General features: G+C 39.0%; 1 protein-coding gene across 1 annotated transcript in view; it reads right to left on the bottom strand.

The window, feature by feature from the left end:
• LOC308695497 (uncharacterized protein) overlaps positions 1–18,957 on the bottom strand; it is a 62,326-nt gene that overhangs the window by 15,641 nt on the left and 27,728 nt on the right. The window contains exon 2 of the mRNA XM_081373657.1: positions 1,587–3,861. Coding sequence (XP_081229783.1) covers positions 1,587–3,856 — 2,270 coding nt within the window. The 5' untranslated portion in view covers positions 3,857–3,861. The remainder of the gene's footprint in view (positions 1–1,586; positions 3,862–18,957) is intronic.

Genomic DNA, 18,957 nt, shown 5'->3' with positions numbered 1-18,957 from the left:
ATTGTTTACCTAAAGTAAACTTCTTTGACTTTTATGCACATCATGTCTTTTTTAAAATATTTTTAATATATTTTACTTTAAAAAAATCCCAATATATCGCCTTATGCACAGTATCGAAATATATTGCAATATATTGAATCGTGACCCATGTATCGTGATACGTATCGTATCGCCAGATTCTTGCCAATACACAGCCCTACGCGATAAGACATAAAAGAACAAGCTGCCTGTGAATGTCCTCCTGACACACACACGCGCACACACACACACACACACACACACACGCACACACACACGCACGCACGCACGCACGCACACACGCGCGCGCCAGTATCAAGTTCTTTCGCGGTAGAACGAACAACACACATGTATGCCAAAATGAACGCGCTGCCTGTGAAGTGACAGACAGAAAGACTCGCGCTAATATCGTGCGTGCGCACAAAACAGCATGCCAGAATAGTTCTCTTTCGAGCTTGAACGAACAATAACACACACAATTATGCCAAAATGTCTTTTTTGTCGAGTGTCTTCATAACATAAGAGTAGTCTTATGATGAACATGAAGAGTTGTGATGACTCGTGAAAGAATGAGGCGCGTGTGAGATCCGAGTCTCTGACAGCGGCTGGTCTTAAAGGGACAGTACACAGTAGCCACTAATTACATCTGTCGCTAAAGTTATTCTTTTTTTCTTTTTTTTATTATTATTATTTTTCTTTACCCCTGACATGTATGGTTATATGTACTCTTGTATGTCAATTATGTTTTGTTCTTGTTAAAATGCAATAAAAAAAATAAAAAATCTGTCGCTAAAGTTAATCAAAGATCAAAGGGAACAGAAAAACACTCACTGCTCTTGACTAAAGAACTTTTTTCTTTAGGCTGATTATCACTAATCTGTGTGTGTATTTATTTTCCTTGAGAACCAAGCAAGTTGACTCATGAAACCATTTGTTTATTATATCGCATATCGCTGTCGTAATCGCAATATTGACCTCAATTATCGCAATATGACATTTTCCCCAAATCGTGCAGCCCTAATCCTTATGCATCGCTTAATGCCAGGACTTTTACATGCTTTTCCCAAATCACTGAAGTGACCTCGACGTCCGGGTTAGCAGTAGCATGAATCTGCCAGCTCTGTGTAGTAATGGTGTTGCGTGATCGAGATCGGCCCACGAGTAAACCGCTGTCTAGTATTGCTCCGAGCTGAAAAACTTTGCGCTGCGCAGCTTTAAACAAGTAGCGTGGTTTCATTTTGCTTTCGTTTGCCGTGTGCCAGGAAAAAAACGTCGCAAAATGAGACCATTTACTCGCAGTCTAGAGCCATGTATAGTGCTGTATTTCTGCTGTACATGAGCGCCACCTACGGTCAGAGTGAATGTGTTTTTTTTTGCATTGATCTGAACTGACAAATGAGACATTCCTGTTGGTTGAACACAAGTTAATAGATATCAATCAACAAAGTGTCCTGTGCTCACCACACACTGGCTATAGGTGGAGAGGAGAGATTTGGCTATAGGGTGATGTGTGGCTAACTTACACAGAAGAGACTTTGTTGCTCAGCACATGAAAATACACTACTTACCGTGATCTCAGACTGTTTTTAAGTGGTTTCTCCACTGCATGGATCTTCATGTGTAGATTCAGGCGACTTTTAATAGAGAAACTCTTTCCACACTGATCACACGTGTGCGGCTTCTCTCCAGTGTGGATCCTCTCATGTGTTTTCAGATATGCTAAATGACTGAATCTCTGGTCACAGTGTGAACACTTGTAAGGTTGTTCTCCAGTGTGGATCCTCTCATGTGTTTTCAGAGTTGATGACTGATTGAATCTCTTGTCACAGTGTGAACACTTGTAAGGTTTTTCTCCAGTGTGGATCCTCTCATGTGTTTTCAGATATGCTAAATGACTGAATCTCTTGTCACAGTGTGAACACTTGTAAGGTTGTTCTCCAGTGTGGATCCTCTCATGTGTTTTCAGAGTTGATGACTGATTGAATCTCTTGTCACAGTGTGAACACTTGTAAGGTTTTTCTCCAGTGTGGATCCTCTCATGTCTTTTCAGATATGCTAAATGACTGAATCTCTTGTCACAGTGTGAACACTTGTAAGGTTTTTCTCCCGTGTGGATCCTCTCATGTCTTTTCAGATGTACTGTATGACTGAATCTCTTGTCACAGTGTGAACACTTGTAACGTTGTTCTCCAGTGTGGATCATCTCATGTGTTTTCAGAGTTGATGACTGACTGAATCTCATGTCACAGTGTGAACACTTGTAAGGTTTTTCTCCAGTGTGGATCCTCTCATGTGTTTTCAGAGTTGATGACTGACTGAATCTCATGTCACAGTGTGAACACTTGTAAGGTTTTTCTCCAGTGTGGATCATCTCATGTGTTTTCAGATGTACTGTATGACTGAATCTCCTGTCACAGTGTGAACACTTGTAAGGTTGTTCTCCAGTGTGGATCATCTCATGTGTTTTCAGATTTGATGGCTGATTGAATCTCTTGTCACAGTGTGAACACTTGTAAGGTTGTTCTCCAGTGTGGATCCTCTCATGTGTTTTCAGAGTTGATGACTGACTGAATCTCATGTCACAGTGTGAACACTTGTAAGGTTGTTCTCCAGTGTGGATCATCTCATGTGTTTTCAGAGTTGATGACTGACTGAATCTCTTGTCACAGTGTGAACACTTGTAAGGTTGTTCTCCAGTGTGGATCATCTCATGTGTTTTCAGATTTGATGGCTGATTGAATCTCTTGTCACAGTGTGAACACTTGTAAGGTTTTTCTCCAGTGTGGATTCTCTGGTGCTGTTTTAAACTGTTTGCTGTAGTAAAAGTCTTCTCGCACTCAAAGCACATGTACTCTCTGACACCAGTGTGAATTTTCTGATGTGCATGTAAATATCGCAGCAGTGAAAAACTCTTTCCACACACAGAACATAAATGTGGCTTCTCCTTAGTATGAACTGTCAGATGTGCCTTCAGGACTGATGTACTAGGAAATGTTTTGCCGCAGTGATCACATGAGAACGGCTTCTCTCCGGTGTGGATCCTCATGTGAACATTAAGGCATGATGATTGACTGAAACTCTTCCCGCAGTGATCACATGAGAACGGCTTTTCTCCAGTGTGGATCCTCATGTGTTGATTACGATTTGCTCTGTCTTTGAAACTCTTCCCGCATTGATCACATGAGAACGGCTTCTCTCCGGTGTGGATCCTCATGTGAACATTAAGGCATGATGATTGACTGAAACTCTTCCCGCATTGATCACATGAGAACGGCTTCTCTCCGGTGTGGATCCTCATGTGAATCTCAAGATTTTTTTTGCTTGTGAAACTCTTTCCACACCGAGTGCAGGTGAAAGATTTCTTGGCTCTTCTTTCCTTTAAAAATGTCAGTTCCTCATTCTCCTCCTTCACGTCACTCAGTTCTTCACTCTCCTCCTTCACTTCACTCAGTTCTTCACTCTCCTCCTTCACTTCACTCAGTTCTTCACTCTTCTCCTTCACTTCACTCAGTTCTTCACTCTCCTCCTTCACTTCACTCAGTTCTTCACTCTCCTCCTTCACTTCACTCAGTTCTTCACTCTCCTCCTTCACTTCCATCAGTTCATCACTCTCCTCCTTCACTTCACTCAGTTCTTCACTCTCCTCCTTCACTTCACTCAGTTCTTCACTCTCCTCCTTCACTTCACTCAGTTCTTCACTCTCCTCCATCACTTCACTCAGTTCTTCACTCTCCTCCTTCACTTCACTCAGTTCTTCACTCTCCTCCTTCACTTCACTCAGTTCTTCACTCTCCTCCATCACTTCACTCAGTTCTTCACTCTCCTCCTTCACTTCCATCAGGTCTGACATGAAAGAAAAAAATATGAAATTAAATTCAGTACATCAAAATAATTAACCGAGAGAAATATAAAGTGAAAGGACATTAAAGTGAGCCCTGATGTAATGATAGAAAGTAGACAACTGCTATAAAATATTATGATAATTTAATGCCTTTTTATAAATTGATTATATGTCCTTGAATATTTTCCTTGATTGTGAAGAGATGGAAAAGTTAGCGTCAAAATTGAATTGATAATTTGTATCTGCCTATTATCATCTGGAGATATACAGTCCCCTCCTAAAGTATTGGAACAGTGGCAATTCATTTATCTGTAGACTGAAAATATTTGGGTTTGACATCAAAAGATGAATATGATGGAAGAGATCAACATTTCAGCTTTTATTTCCAGGTATTTTCATCTGGATCTGATACACAACTTAGAAGATATAACCTTTTGTTTGAACCCAACCATTGCTCATGTGACCAAAAGTATTGGAACATGTGACTGGCAGGTGTGTTTTGTTGCCCTGGTGTGTCCTATTACATTGATTATTCAAACAATAAATAGCACTGAATGTCTGCGCTCAGTTTCAGATTTTGATTTTGCCTGTGCAGACTGCATTTATAGTTAGACGTGTAACCAACATGAAAACCAGAGAGCTGTCTATGGGTGAAACACAAGCAATTGTGAAGCTGAGAGAAGATGGAAAATCAATCAGAGCCATTGCACAAACATTGGCCATAGCCAGTACAACCATTTGGAATGTCCTGAGATTAACCTTTACCAAAGTGATGGAAAGGCCAAAGTTTGGAGAAAAAAAGGATCTGCTCATGACCCTAAACACACAAGTTCATCTGTGAAACACGGTGGAGGTAATGTCATGGCTTGGGTTTGCATGGCTTCTTCTGGGACGGGCTCATTAATCTTCACTGATGATGTAACACATGATGGCAGCAGAAAAATGAACTCAGAAGTGTTTTGTCTGCCAATTTACAGAAAGATGCAACCAAACTGATTGGGAGATCTTTCATCATGCAGCAAGAATGACCCAAAACACAGTGCCAAAACAACAAAGGAGTTCATCAGGGTCAAGAAGTGAAAAGTTGTAAAGACTGGCCAAGTATATCTCCAGACTTAAACCCTATAGAGCATTCATTTTACCTGCTGAAAAAAGAGACTGAAGGGAGTAACCCCCCAAAACAAACAACAATTGAAAAAGTGTGAAAGCCTGGAAAAGCATTACAAAAGAAGAATGCAGAAGTTTGGTGATGTCAATGGGTCACAGGCTTGATGCAGTTATTGCAAGCAAAGGATTTGCAACTAAATATTAAATCTTATTCACTTGATGAATAAGGACCGGGAACACTTGCCATAAATCATGATGTACTTGGTACATCATAAAAAGGATGGCGTATATGCTAATGTTGTATGCTATGTCTCTCTGTTTATCCCGAGGTTTACCGCTGTCCGCCGGATCCAGGCCATATCCAGATCTGATGAAGGACCAGCACCAGGACACAAAGACAACGCAGTCCTTAAGTGTCAACTAGTCTCTCCCCTGTGAAGGCCTCCTTCCCTTTACCTCTATACAGATAAAACGGTGTCGGGATCATTTTGGTTTGCGTGGCTACGGCTACGCAGACGTGACAATTTCTGAATTATAAATTAAGGCCTAACAAGTAGTTTGTTGAGGGTTGATCTGTGAAGGACTACACGTCTGCGCACATATATATTCAAATGTGCACACTTATCAACCGAACACGTGATGCGCATGTGCGCGCAGTCTGCGTTTTTGTGGTTAGCGCAGAGAAAACGGATAATCGTTTGCTCTTTCGAACCTATTTTAGGGAGTGCGTTCTGGAGACACCAGGGACTTTTTGTGTGGATGGGCGGCCGGAACGCGTTAAGGGTTTTCTGTTAGAACGGTGTCGTGTTAGCGGCCCCTAAGTTAATGACTAATGATCTTCACAACTTTACAGTTACGCTAATTTCTATTATCACTGTAAAGCTGCTTTGAAACAATCCATACTGTTAAAAGCGCTATATAGATGAAGGTGACTTGACTTGACTTAAAACACAGTGGTCGAATGTATCAAAGGCTTTTTGTAAGTCTAACATGACCATGCCACAGAAGTTTCCATTATCTACCTCCTTTTTTATATAGTCAGTAAGAAACAGTAAACAGGAATCTGTAGTGTGTGATTTACGAAAGCCAGACTGGAACTCAAAGTAGGTTTTGTGATTTTAAGTAATTATCAATCTGTTAAAAAATTATCCCTTCAATTATCTTTGACAGACAACCGAGAATTGAGACAGGTCTATAATTACCAGGGTCTAGTTTACTCCCTTTCTTATATAATTGAATCACTCTGGCAATCTTGAGGTCATTGGGAAAGTATCCTTGTTCTTATCGACCTGTTTATAGTAATGCTCGGAGTAATGCTCGGAGCGGCATCCCTCACGATTCTAGATGGAATCGAATCTAATCCTGTGGCTTTAGAGACATCAAGCCTCTTCAGCTTCTCAAGAGCAAGTGCCTCCCTCACCAGTTGTTTTGTTACACTTTAGTGCATTGTTATATTATATTATGTGTTTTTTTTGTGTGGATGTTTTGGTGAGATAGGTCTTCACTATTTTTCTAATAATTTCTTCTATATTGTGATTTTTGACTATTCTATATTACGCAACCAGGTGATTGACATGACTAACTAATTGCTGCTTAAAATGACTCTGAGTGTGTTTGCTACCCACACCCTGATGAAGGCTCAATAGCCGCAACGTGTCGGTGTGCGGTTATTTGTGTAATTTTGTCAAGTCATCTTCATTTATATAGCGCTTTGAACAATTTAGATTGTTCCAAAGCAACTTTACAGTGATAATAGGAAATTAAAGCAACAGAGATTGTTTTGGCTTAACAGCAGATCTAGAATAAAGTTATTTTCAGCTTAAGTTAGTTTTGATTGATTCACTTCCGTCGCAACGATCATTAGTTATTAACTTAGGGGCCGCTAACACAACACCGTTTTAACAGAAAACTCTTATGTTCTTTCTGCACAAACTTTAAAACTGCGAACCTGTGAGAACGCTGATGGCGTGCACATGCGTATTGCAAGTTCAGTCTATAGGTATGTGCGTTTGAATATATGTGAGCAGGTGTGTAGTCCTTCCCTACAAACCAATCCTCAACAAACTACTTGTCTGGCCTTAATTTGTAATACAGAATTTTAACCGCTTCCGTGTAGCCAGGCGAACTGGAATTATCCCGACATCACTTATCCGGACAAAGGGAGGGAGGCCTTCACAGGGGAGAGACTAGTTGACACTTCAGGACTGCGTTGTCATCGTGTCCAGGCTAGGGGTGTAACGATACACGTATTCGTACTGAACCGTTCGGTACGAGGCTTTCGGTTCGGTACGCATTACAAACCGAACGATTCGGTGCGACCAAAATTTTGTTAGCAGTCGTGCTGACACCACAACGTTGCCCAACAAGCGAAACGAAACTGTGCTAAGCTTTTTTTGACTTCCTGCTCAGCTACTGTTCGGACGCTCTTGCTTACTGCTCCGCGCTTTGCTCTATCGCTTTTATATTTTATCTCATATACTTTTATATTTTATCTCCTTTTATCACCTAATTTTAACTTCAGCAAACAGCACAGTGCTCAAACGACAAAGTTTGGATTACTACAAAAACGCAGAATTCTTTCACCCGACCAGTTTACATTCCAGGGAAAGGAAAACACAATTGCCTACATTCATAGGGCAATTCCACGCAAAGGTCATCCTTACCATGAAAAAATAAAGTTTTTACCTAAAGATCAAAACCCCTTTTAAGTTGTCCATTTAGGTCTGTAATATACTGTATTAATGTGCTGTATCAGAAATTAAGAAAATTGCCTTGTTTTTCCACCACATATGAGGTGAGCAACAATGCTAAAATTTTCATTTCAACCAGCCATATTTCATGCTTTCAAAAGAGGTATCAAAGACCCCCTTTTTAAAAACTTAATTTGAACAAAGCATTTTGCTGAAAGATGGAGGCATGCCTGAGAAATAAATACACCAATTTGGTCATAACAGCACTGCCTGTTGAATTTATAAGGGCTTTAATAAAGAGGTCTCGACGCTTCAGTGCTCTGTCACGTCCGTAATGTTTTAAAGATTAAGTTTATATAATATAACAATTATAAATGCAAATAACTTGAAACTTTATATGCAAAGCTAAACTATGTTTATGCTTACTAAGATCGACATTTCATTCCACTACTTTGCTCTGAACAACCATAATAATGCGTTACGGACGTGACCGTTACGGACGCTTCACATCAAATCATGCACTTGTGATCGGTTTCAGGCTTACCATATATTTAATGAATATCCAATAATCGCAATAATATTTGTGCTTTGTTAGTTTTAATATGAAAAAATGTCTCAACTTTCAAATTGTCTATTTTATAACAAAATGTAAACAATAGAGACCGCTCTTTAATACGGCGTGTGGTAAATTTCTGTAGGCTATATAGCGCCTCAGTGCGTGGCGGATAAAGTGCACATGAACGGATCTTCTCTTCCTCTGCCAGTTACAGGACGAAATATGAAAATCAGAAGGTAGTATATGATACAGTACAACTTAAAGAGGAGCATATGTCTTATAGCCATAGGACACTTCCTTCGGGATGTCGCGTTTTTCCCTCTTGGTTAAAACATGAATATTCATCATAAACCCGTGATCAAGCTGACAAAATAACAGTGATATTGCAATCATTTTGACTCACGACTTAAAAGTAGTTTAAAAGTAGACATTTCAGACGTCCTATAGATATATTTATCAGGTATGTGAGGCAAGTAGCCTACAGTATACGCGGAGTTTCGGTTCATTTATGAGGCGCGCTCCACTTCACGCGACGGCGCCTCTGTGTCCTGATTATAGACTATTTGCTTCTTATTTAAAAAAATCCAGGCAATTGGTTGATGAAACATTGATTAAAATTAAGATACAATTTATGCAAAACGAAATTCACATTAAAGAAAGGCTTTCTACAAAAAAAAAAAATTTCATGTCAAAATCATGTCTGCCCACTGGTATACCGTATCCGATATATTTGCATCTTATGATCTTACTCATGCTGTTATCCTTTCATATAATCAACATATGAAAATAAAAAATACAATTATTTTATTTAAACATTAATATGAGACTAAATGCCTACTCAAATGTAATGTTGGAGCGGGATTTGAGTGAACGCCGTCTTACCGGTGAGCATGTTGGGGGAGGTACGATTTTCGAATAAACATCGAATATTATTTTTGCTTATAATGCCAATCCTTAATATTTGGTGTTTTAAATGCCTGTTTGAGGTCTCTGTGAACATTTTAAAGCAGTATTTTAGTGCCGCTTTCAGAGCGGTCACGTCCATAACGGAGAACTGTCACGTCCGTAACATTGTTTTTTCCTCATAAATGCGAAAACGAAAAATAACATAAAATGAATATTTTATGTTCTGTGGAGAGCCAACCCTTCTTCATTTGGTGGGTACTATTACTTTTGGTTTTCGCAGTGTAATTCACAGAATTACTAAAAAATATTTTGGCAACAAAAAGTTAGAGATTTTTTTTGTCACGTCCATAACGCATGTGTATTTCCATCATATTAAAAATAAAACGCATGCGTAGACTGATATTTTTCTAATGTCTGGACTCCTTTATTAAGGGAGTATGGATATATAAACAGACGTTTACAATATATTGGTATTAAATGCATTTTCTGAGAATTTATATTTCAAGTTTTGACTGCAAATGTCACGTCCATAACGCTGGAATTGCCCCATACGGATAAGAGAGAAAACGCCTCTTCTGGTTCAAGAATCTACTTGCTGCACTAACTGCCACAGACTTTTACAAAGGATAGCAGTTATTGAAACAAAGTTACTTTCGGGACCACCAAACCAGATGGAGCACACAACAGAGCTTCGTCTTGGACACCCTCAACATATAGCCGGTGAGTCCCATGAAACTAGTGCTCCTCGACAGGTAGAGAAACAAGCCGATTGACTTACAAATCGATTGCACAAACAGGGAGCGAGACCCAAAGGCACTCGAGACACCAGATTGTCACGAGCATCACATATTGCCGCAGTAGCATCCTCTACCCCAGATTCGGCTCTGACAAGGATTGCAAACACTGGTCTCCTACCACCGCCTATACATCTTGAGAACAGATTTGAAGTACTAATGAATGTAAATGAGGAATCCCCAAACGCAATGAATGTGATCGAATACAGAGTACAGACTGAATCAGCCAGTAGCTAACACTGATGTTAACTGGCGCTCAAGGTCGAGCAGACACCACTCAAACAAACTTGGTTCAAGAGTGCTAAAGGACAATATCTAGGCCTACTTCTCCCTCAATCATCCTTCTGCAGTGTGTGCCAATTCACTCAATCTGAACGGCACACACACACACCTGGACACAGTATGAAATCCCAGGACTTCACTTCAGCAGCAGAATGGACATGCGGTTGACATATAACACAAGGACAATGCTAACACCACTCCGCTACAACAACCTCTGCTCACGGACACAATCTCAGCTGAGCCCTGCCCACAGAGCTCACCACAGATAACTCACGCCTCCGATAACACCAGAGCAACAGCCCCTCTCACCAGACACTTTATCCCCCTCTCCAGCATCTCCACTTCTGTGCTTCTCACAGAAAATGGAAGAACTGGTGTATGCTGGAACCAAACTATCCCAGTCTTTTGCTGCAAGCCCCCAGATACCAACCAAAAAACTGCAGGCACCACAACCACCAAAGCCTGTGGCAGCTCGCCCTCCCCCTCCTGTGAGAGCTCTTCGGCCTCTGCCACAACGCCAGGGCCCACACCCTCCTCCATCTGCTCGAGGTGAACCAAACAAAAACAACTGATACCAGCTCTCAGTGATATGTGTTTGGTCCCTGCTATGATAACAGTAACTTTCTCAAATGTTTATAGAACAAGTGGGAACCCAGTGTGCCTGTATCTTTCTCTAGTGCTGTTCTATTACAAGATAAAAAGTCTAAGGCCTTCAATAGCCGTACAGCAAACCCAACTAATCTGGTGCCTATCACACGTCAAACTAAGATTGCTGTGGGGACAAGAAGTAAGACTGTTAAGTTAGCACTTAAGTAAACATCTGCTCACTTAAAAATAAATCACTTCTAGTCAACGACTTAACCACAAACAACCTGGATTTTATGCTTCTAAATGAAACCTGGCTAGAAGACAGCTGCAGTGCAACAGTCCTCAATGAAACATCCCCTCCTAACTTTACTTTTATGAGTGTCTGCAGAGCTGTTAAGAGAGGTGGGGGTCTAGCTGCTCTTTTTAAAGATATCTATCAATGTAAGCAAATCTAATTTGGGAATTAGCTTTCAAATATCTGTTAAAAACGGTTTTAAAACCTTTTGATCTGACTCAGCATGTACACGGACCGACACACAATCGTGGGCACACTCTAGATTTACTTATCAGTAAGGGTCTAAACTAGAGCCCGACCGATATGGATTTTTGGGCGCCGATGCCGATAAAAAAAGCCAGATACCGATATATCGGCCGATATTATTTATGTGTATATTATAATACAGAAGCAATATTATTTATTAGGGCTGCCCCCAAATAGTCGACTAAAGGTTAGTCGATATGAAGAGGGCTTGGTCGAATACATTTTCATTAGTCGGTTAGTCGCAAAAAAAAAATCGCGTGACAAAATTACGCAATCAGGGGCTGCGCAGTCAGTGTATATGACATCAAAGCAACGGTCAATGAGATCTCGTGCCTCGCGGTATACCAAAGCGCACTTGTGGAAGAGGTCTCTGGCTGATGCTAATAATTATGTCAGGAAAAAAGTCCAAAGTGTGGGATCATTTTGAAAAGTCAAAGGACGACCCTAAAAAGGCTGTTTGCAAACTCTGCAGGCAAACATTTGCCTATCACTCGTCAACATCGAATATGTCTTATCATTTAAAACATGTAAGTAACGTTAACCACCACATGGCCCCTCGTTTTAACAATAAGGATATAAACACATTTGCGCTGTTAAGTTAAATCATATTCATGGTTTTTGACATGCATTTGTCTCTAGGCTCATCCACAATATAGTAGCGGTGATGTGGCGTCGTGCGCTTCAACTTCGCAGTCAACAATGATGCAGCAGAGATTAGTTTTGAGACCCCCTCTAAGTGAGAAAAGAAAGCGCGAAATCACAGAGAAAATTGTCGATTTCATTGCGCTTGATATGAGACCAATCAACGTTGTCCGTGGTGACGGGTTCAAAGAAATGTTTGAATTCCTCGAACCAGGCTACACCATTCCCAAACGCGACACAATAATGCATGGCTTAACAAGCAAGTTCAACATGACTAAAGAAATTCTTGTTAAGAAAATACAAAGTTGTACAGCAGTCAGCTTTACAACAGACACATGGACCTCTATCAAGAGTGAGGGTTACATGACCGTTACTGCACACTTCATGTCTGAAGATTGGCAACTACATTCTTTTGTGTTGGAAACAAAAGTGCTGGAGGAGAGCCACACAGCTACCAACATAAAAGAGCGACTCAGTGAAGTGATGGAAGAATTTAAAATACCTGGAGAAAAGAGGGTAGCAGTCGTACATGACAATGCCGCTAATATGGTGTTGTGCACAGAACTGATTTCTGATGATCCATCCTGGGGTAATGCGAAGGGCGTCCGTTGTGCGGGGCACATGTTACAGTTATGCATAAACGCGGCTCTTAAAACTGACCCCATATGTCGATGCATCGCTGCTGCTAGACGCCTTGTGGGGCATTTCAAGAAAAGTACCAAGGCTACAACAGCTCTGACTCATAAACAGAAGCAGCAGAATGTTGCAGAACAAACTTATCCAAGATGTCTCCACAAGATGGAACTCCACGTTCTTCATGCTGGAGAGACTGTTGGAACAGAGATGGCCGGTTACAGCTGTGCTGTCAGACCCTGAAATTACCAAACGGTCTGAACGAGGTCTTGATCTCACAACAGCACATTGGCTGATAGCGGAGGACACGGTCGCAGTGCTAAAGCCTATGATCACTCTCACTGAGCTGCTTTCTCAGGATTTAAACGCATCCCTATCTGCCACACTGCCCATGTTAATAAACATGAAGAGACGCCATTTGGTGCTGCGCAACGAAGACAGTCCCACCACAAAAGCACTAAAGACAGAACTAGCAAAAGAAATTGACACGAGATGGCAACTGACGGAAAATATCGCGACCAGCATTTATATACAAGCTGCTGTCTTAGACCCACGTTTTAAGAGCTTGTCATTCTTTGACCAACACGAACGAGAAGATGCGTACTCCACCGTGTCGGATCTGGCAGAAAGTTTATCTACAGAAGCTGCGCCAGAAAGTGATCATGACAGCATTAGCCCTGCAGAGGAGGGTGAGCCCGCACCGAAAAAGGAAAAGCAGGCCGAGATATCCATGCTGATGGCCATTGATGAGGAGGAGCATGCAGAAGAGAAGGATGAACTAAAAATGTACTTGGCAGATAAAACAAAGGTTGATTCGGGACCATTGGCATGGTGGCAAAAAAATGAACATAGATATCCAAAGCTCGCTAAAGCAGCTAAACGCCTCCACTGTATCCCTTCCACATCCACTCCATCAGAGCGCATCTTTTCAAAGGCCGGCTTCATTGTGAACAAGTCGAGAAGCTCCCTTCTTCCCAACAATGTGGACAAGCTGGTGTTCCTCTCACATAATATGAAAAAATTAAAATCGAATTGAAAGCTTAGGTAAGAATGCTTAATAATTTCCTTTTTGTAGTGTTTCTGTTTGCTATCCGTTAGGCTATATTAAAAAAAAACGGGTATTATTTTTATAACGGGTAGGCTATACAAATAAATAAATAAATACATATTATTTTTATTTATTCGTTTTTATATAATGCAGAAGTTGTTTTTTATTCTGTAAGAAAAATTAGTCTGATGTTTACAATTTGTTGTTTCAGGTCAAGACTCATCCGTCGTCTTAATGGCAGTTTTCGGCTTTGCTCTGATATTTTTGATTTGTATTAGTGTTCTTTAAATTATTTGTTCCACATTTTGTCTTAAATATAGGCCTAGTTGTTCTAAACAATTTAATCAAATACTTAGGCTGTTGATTTGATTTGTTTTTTATTCTAAGTTTTGGCGTTGTGCGATGTGCCGTGCATTTATTAAATTGTTCGTTTTTGTTAATTTTCCTTTTGAACAATTTAAAAATTATATTAATTTTCCACTGTATTTTTTTTTATACCAAACAGCATTTTTGCTACAGTATTTATTTTTGTTTGTTTTTTGCCTTGTTTTGTACTAGGCCTAAGTTACAAATAAGTTTATTAAATTTATTTTAAAGAACGAATTTTATTTTATTTTATTCAAAACTGTTTTTTTTTTTTTGACATGTAACTGTTACAGTTTGTATTTTTGATAATAAATTATTAAAATGCACAGGCAGTCTGATTGCTGTTTTTATGTTATAATTAGCCTATAACGTTCCGGCTAACTGATTTTTGTGTCCGTAAGCGCTGTACACTTTAAAGCTTTACTATTCTGTTTTAAGCACTTAATTCTCATTTTGAACGCGCTAATATCATGCTTTAGCATTTTCTGTCATATGGAAGTGTTAAACTTCAACTTGGACAATGGCTGCGTTCGAAACCGCATACTTCCCTACTATTTAGTATGGGAAAAAGAGTAGGCGAGCGAAAAAGTATGTACGAATCCAAAAGAGTAGGCGAGAATTACCTGGGTGACGTACTAATTATCGCGAGATTCGGACTTAAGTGCGTTCGAATATGCCTACTTTCCTACTATATAGTAGGCGAAAACAGTACGTGAAGGAAGCAGTACGTTCGAAACATCAGTATTCATAAAAGAGTAGGCGAGAAGTTCCCGGATGGCTTACTGCTTCCAGCCAGATTTTTGAGTGCTCGACCGATGGATACTCTTCTATCCCAGGAGGCCACGCGAGAGGATACGTCACAAAAAAGAAGAAGAAGGATAGGTCATACTCGAACGTGACGGAAAGGATGACGGACGAGACTCAAATGTGAGTATTACAAATCAAATGATCGCATGTGTTGAACTACTGTACAGTAAACTGTTGAATTGTTTAAGGTGTAAAGACGCTGTATAGGCTATTTGTGATTTTGCTGTAAATCACATTTTATTATGTATAGCTAACAGAGAAGCTCCAGTAAGGACACATACGTCTCCAAAGTGGATTTGCATACATTTTAAACCGTATACATCTTAAATACAATTACTAAATGTCTATTTAATATCTGGCAAGAAACTCTTCTATAAGAATTGCAGATTACTATATGAAATAGGCATCTGAGTGATTTATGTGTGCTATTATGTAGAACAAATCTATAAAGTAACTAAACATAAGTTATCTATTTTATTTGTCCATTAGTTGATAAATTGAGGAACATTTATATTGGATAAAAACTAAAAGTTAAAACAACCTCAACATGTAAATGTAGTGTTGAGCTCATAAATCACAGAGGTAACGTGAGTCTGGTCTGGATGTTAGAGTGGCTCATGAAGCTGAATGCTGCCATCAAAGACTTTGTGACATTACAGAAATGGATAACAACAACTATTTAAATATTAAGTTGTAGTTTATTTTAATTATTGTAATTTCAAACAGAGCTATTACAGCACTTTTCTGATTCTTGATTTCTGTGCATTTGCTGCACAGCTTTTGTGGTGGAGCAGGACCTGCAAAGAAAGATGATGGCGGCATTTGTGGAAAAAAGCATTTTTGTCATCTAAATAATACTGAAATCAAATGACATTGTGATGTTAAAATTACTGCTTTTGTGTTATGTTTGTGCATTTTGTAGGATCTGAAATGTCAGCAGACTGGTGTGAGCACTGAGGACGAAGAGCACAGAGCTGAATCCTGGAGATGGTGCCATGGATGAGACCCTCCATCACTCCACCTGCCCTCATGAGACCCACCATCACTCCACCTGCCTTTATTGCCTCAGATTGTGAAGCACAACACATCACGCAACAACCTCAGGCACGAGGGAACGGCTCACCTCTGGCGGTCAGCTGATTCATCAGAATAAATCTGCAGAATGGGCACCGCTGTGTTGAGATGGCAGAAGGATGTGGGGTTCAGTGCCTGTAGCCAACATACATGATTGTAATAAAGCTTTGTTTCATGTGTTGACTTGTATATGCATTTGTTTATTGTGTGATGGTGACTTTGATTCATTCTTTTACTAATTTATTAATATTTCTCATTGTTGTCAGTAAATAAAATACAATTAATTAATGCTTTATTTATTGTTTGAAGGAAAATGTAGATGTTCACTATATACACATCTAGAGTGTATTCATGCATAGCTATGTCATATGATATACATTACATTTTGTTTGTTTTATTGAATTATATAATTTACAGTAAAAAGTAATATAATTAATTGATCAGCATTTATCGTTGTTATTATTGTATGTTTTGGGCTGGGAGCAATGCAATTCATTCTGGGGTAATATTAATTTTTAATAATGATACTTATATTTTTCGAGTATAAAATCAACAGTTTTCTCCAAAGGTGAATCTCCCTTTGTGCAGACATTACAAACGCTGAGGAAAACCGTTCTAGGTAGGGCTGTCGAGTAAATGTGAGGTAAATGTATGTATGTATATGTATGTATGTATTTATACATGCATATATATATATAATATAATATATATATATATATATCATGGGTTTGCAAACATATTATGAGATTTTATACACAGGAAAAAACCTATAAGGTTGAATATCAATATATATTTTCTTAAATAATTATATAATACATTTAAAAAAATGCATTTTCTGTTATTTATAGGCCTGAGGGATGAAACGATAGTTAAATTTAACAAGAAAAAGAGGAAAACAAAGCAGTAAGCCACTTTTGCTTATGGATGAAAATGTTTGGATATAAAATAAAGAAATTAACAACATATTCAAGAGATGACAATTTTGGGATTTCGTAATAAAAATAAATATCGTTAAGGATAAAACGGTGGGTCACATTAGTAGGGTTAAATATAAGAACTTAAATCAACCCTAAATGTACTCACAAAATAAATGGGCAGCAGTTTCTTCAAAAAGACCACAAAATGAGCAAGTTTAATCAATATCATGATATTTACAGATAGATGAATTAAACGTGTCGTTCAAATCTTTTAAGTTGTTGCGCGTGTGATAACGCGTCGTAGGTCACATGATATCGTCAACATGGCAGATGTCCGGTTCTCATTCATACTCAACGAGATCTGGCTATAAAGTACCTACTCTTTTAGCGCTCATTAAGTAAGTACTCATTGAAATTAAGTACCTACTCATTGAGTATGCGGTTTCGAACGCAGCCTGTACCTTTCCTTGTTTAAATGCAAGTTTTTATATTAATATCATATATGAACGATTATTCGACTAATCGCAAAAATGCAGGAGTGTTAGTCGAATAGGAATATCTTTAGTCGGGGGCAGCCCTATTATTTATGTGTATTATAGTACAGTAAGTTTGGACACACTTTCCAATTGGTGTGTGCAAACTTTTGATGGGTACTGTATATAGAATACACAGTATAAACAGAATAAATGGCTGTCAATCGATTCAAAATTTTAATTGATTAATCGCATGATTGTCATGAGTTAACTCTTTTAGTAAATTTTTTATTTGTTCTAAATATACCTTAAATTAATACTTTTCAAGTTTGTAATACTCTAATCAACGTGGGCATGGATAAATATGGATGCTTTATGTAAATGTATGTTTAGTATTGAAACCATAGGCTATACAGAGCATGAAGACAAGACATGTTTCAAAGGTCATAGATGTTTTTCAAAGAACTTGTTCATGCCTCTCTCTGTGCCCATTTTGATGAAGCTAAATTCTCAATAAAACTTTTCATTTATATATTTTACTGTTTTTGTTGTCAAACAACGGAATGCATATGAAATGGTGACTGAAACGCGACCCATTAAGACATAACCAGCTCTCCCTTCCAAGATCCTGATAATCGAGCCGTCGTCTGATGAAATCAAATACACATAAGATAAACACAATATCTGTTTTGCGATTTCGGCTATACTTGCATGTAAAATTAGAGAAGCAACATCATATCTGTGTTTAACTGAATTAAATCGCTGCTCCTCTCTCCAGCGCGAGACGCAGAGAGAGCGAGAGAGAGAGAGGCGCGCGCGCGTGCTGGGAGAGCAGTACCGGCTGTACCGGTAGATTCTCAGAAACTAAATAAGGTTTGGGCGCTTTGTTGAAGGGAAAAAAAAATAAAAAAAATCGCTAAATGGGTCTGCAATGTCGCTAAGTTGGCAACACTGTGTATCTCCATTTCTCCAACTAGGTTTTGGGCCACGGGTCAAACAGAAAATCCGCGCTGCGTTAATCGAGCGTTAAAAAAATAGTGCCGTTAATATGATTTTGCGTTAACGCGTTATTAACGCGCTAACTTTGACAGCCCTAATATAAACGTTTTGCAATAATAACTCAAATGTGGTGATTAAACACTTGTGTGACAAATATATGTAATGGAGGCAGGGTGAATGATAGAATGAGAATTTGAGCTGTAACCAAACTAGTTTGCATTGCATTTTATATTATAGCCTATTATGTTCTAAATACTCTTCTATTTTTAATCTTAATTTCTCTAATATCTACCAGTGGAGGAAGAACTCAGATCTTTTTAGTAAAGCAAAATTAATAATATCATAATGAAAACGTTCATAATTACATATGTACTAAAGTAGTTTTATTAAATAAGTACACAGCAAATGTCAGAGTGTTAAAATCCCAGAGTTTTGATGACCAGAGTATAATTTATACACTTTGGAGTAAACTGGGCTTAAAGTACACTTGTCAGGTTTCACCATAAACTCTCTCAAGTGTTGTGTGTTGGTTCAGTGTTGATGTGGAGCTGTTGTAGTGTAAATGGTGGGATGATGAACTCTTTGAGAGTCAATCTGTTGCTGTACCGTCCGCATGAGTTTAGGTTTCGATACGTCATCAGATCGACTACGCGTTGTCATTGGTTGAATCAAGAT

Source organism: Scardinius erythrophthalmus, assembly GCF_964197995.2.
Source record: "Scardinius erythrophthalmus genome assembly, chromosome: 9".
NCBI classification, from domain to species: Eukaryota; Metazoa; Chordata; class Actinopteri; order Cypriniformes; family Leuciscidae; genus Scardinius; species Scardinius erythrophthalmus.
Note: the sequence above shows the minus strand (reverse complement) of the source record. Positions and strands in the feature narration are given on the sequence as shown.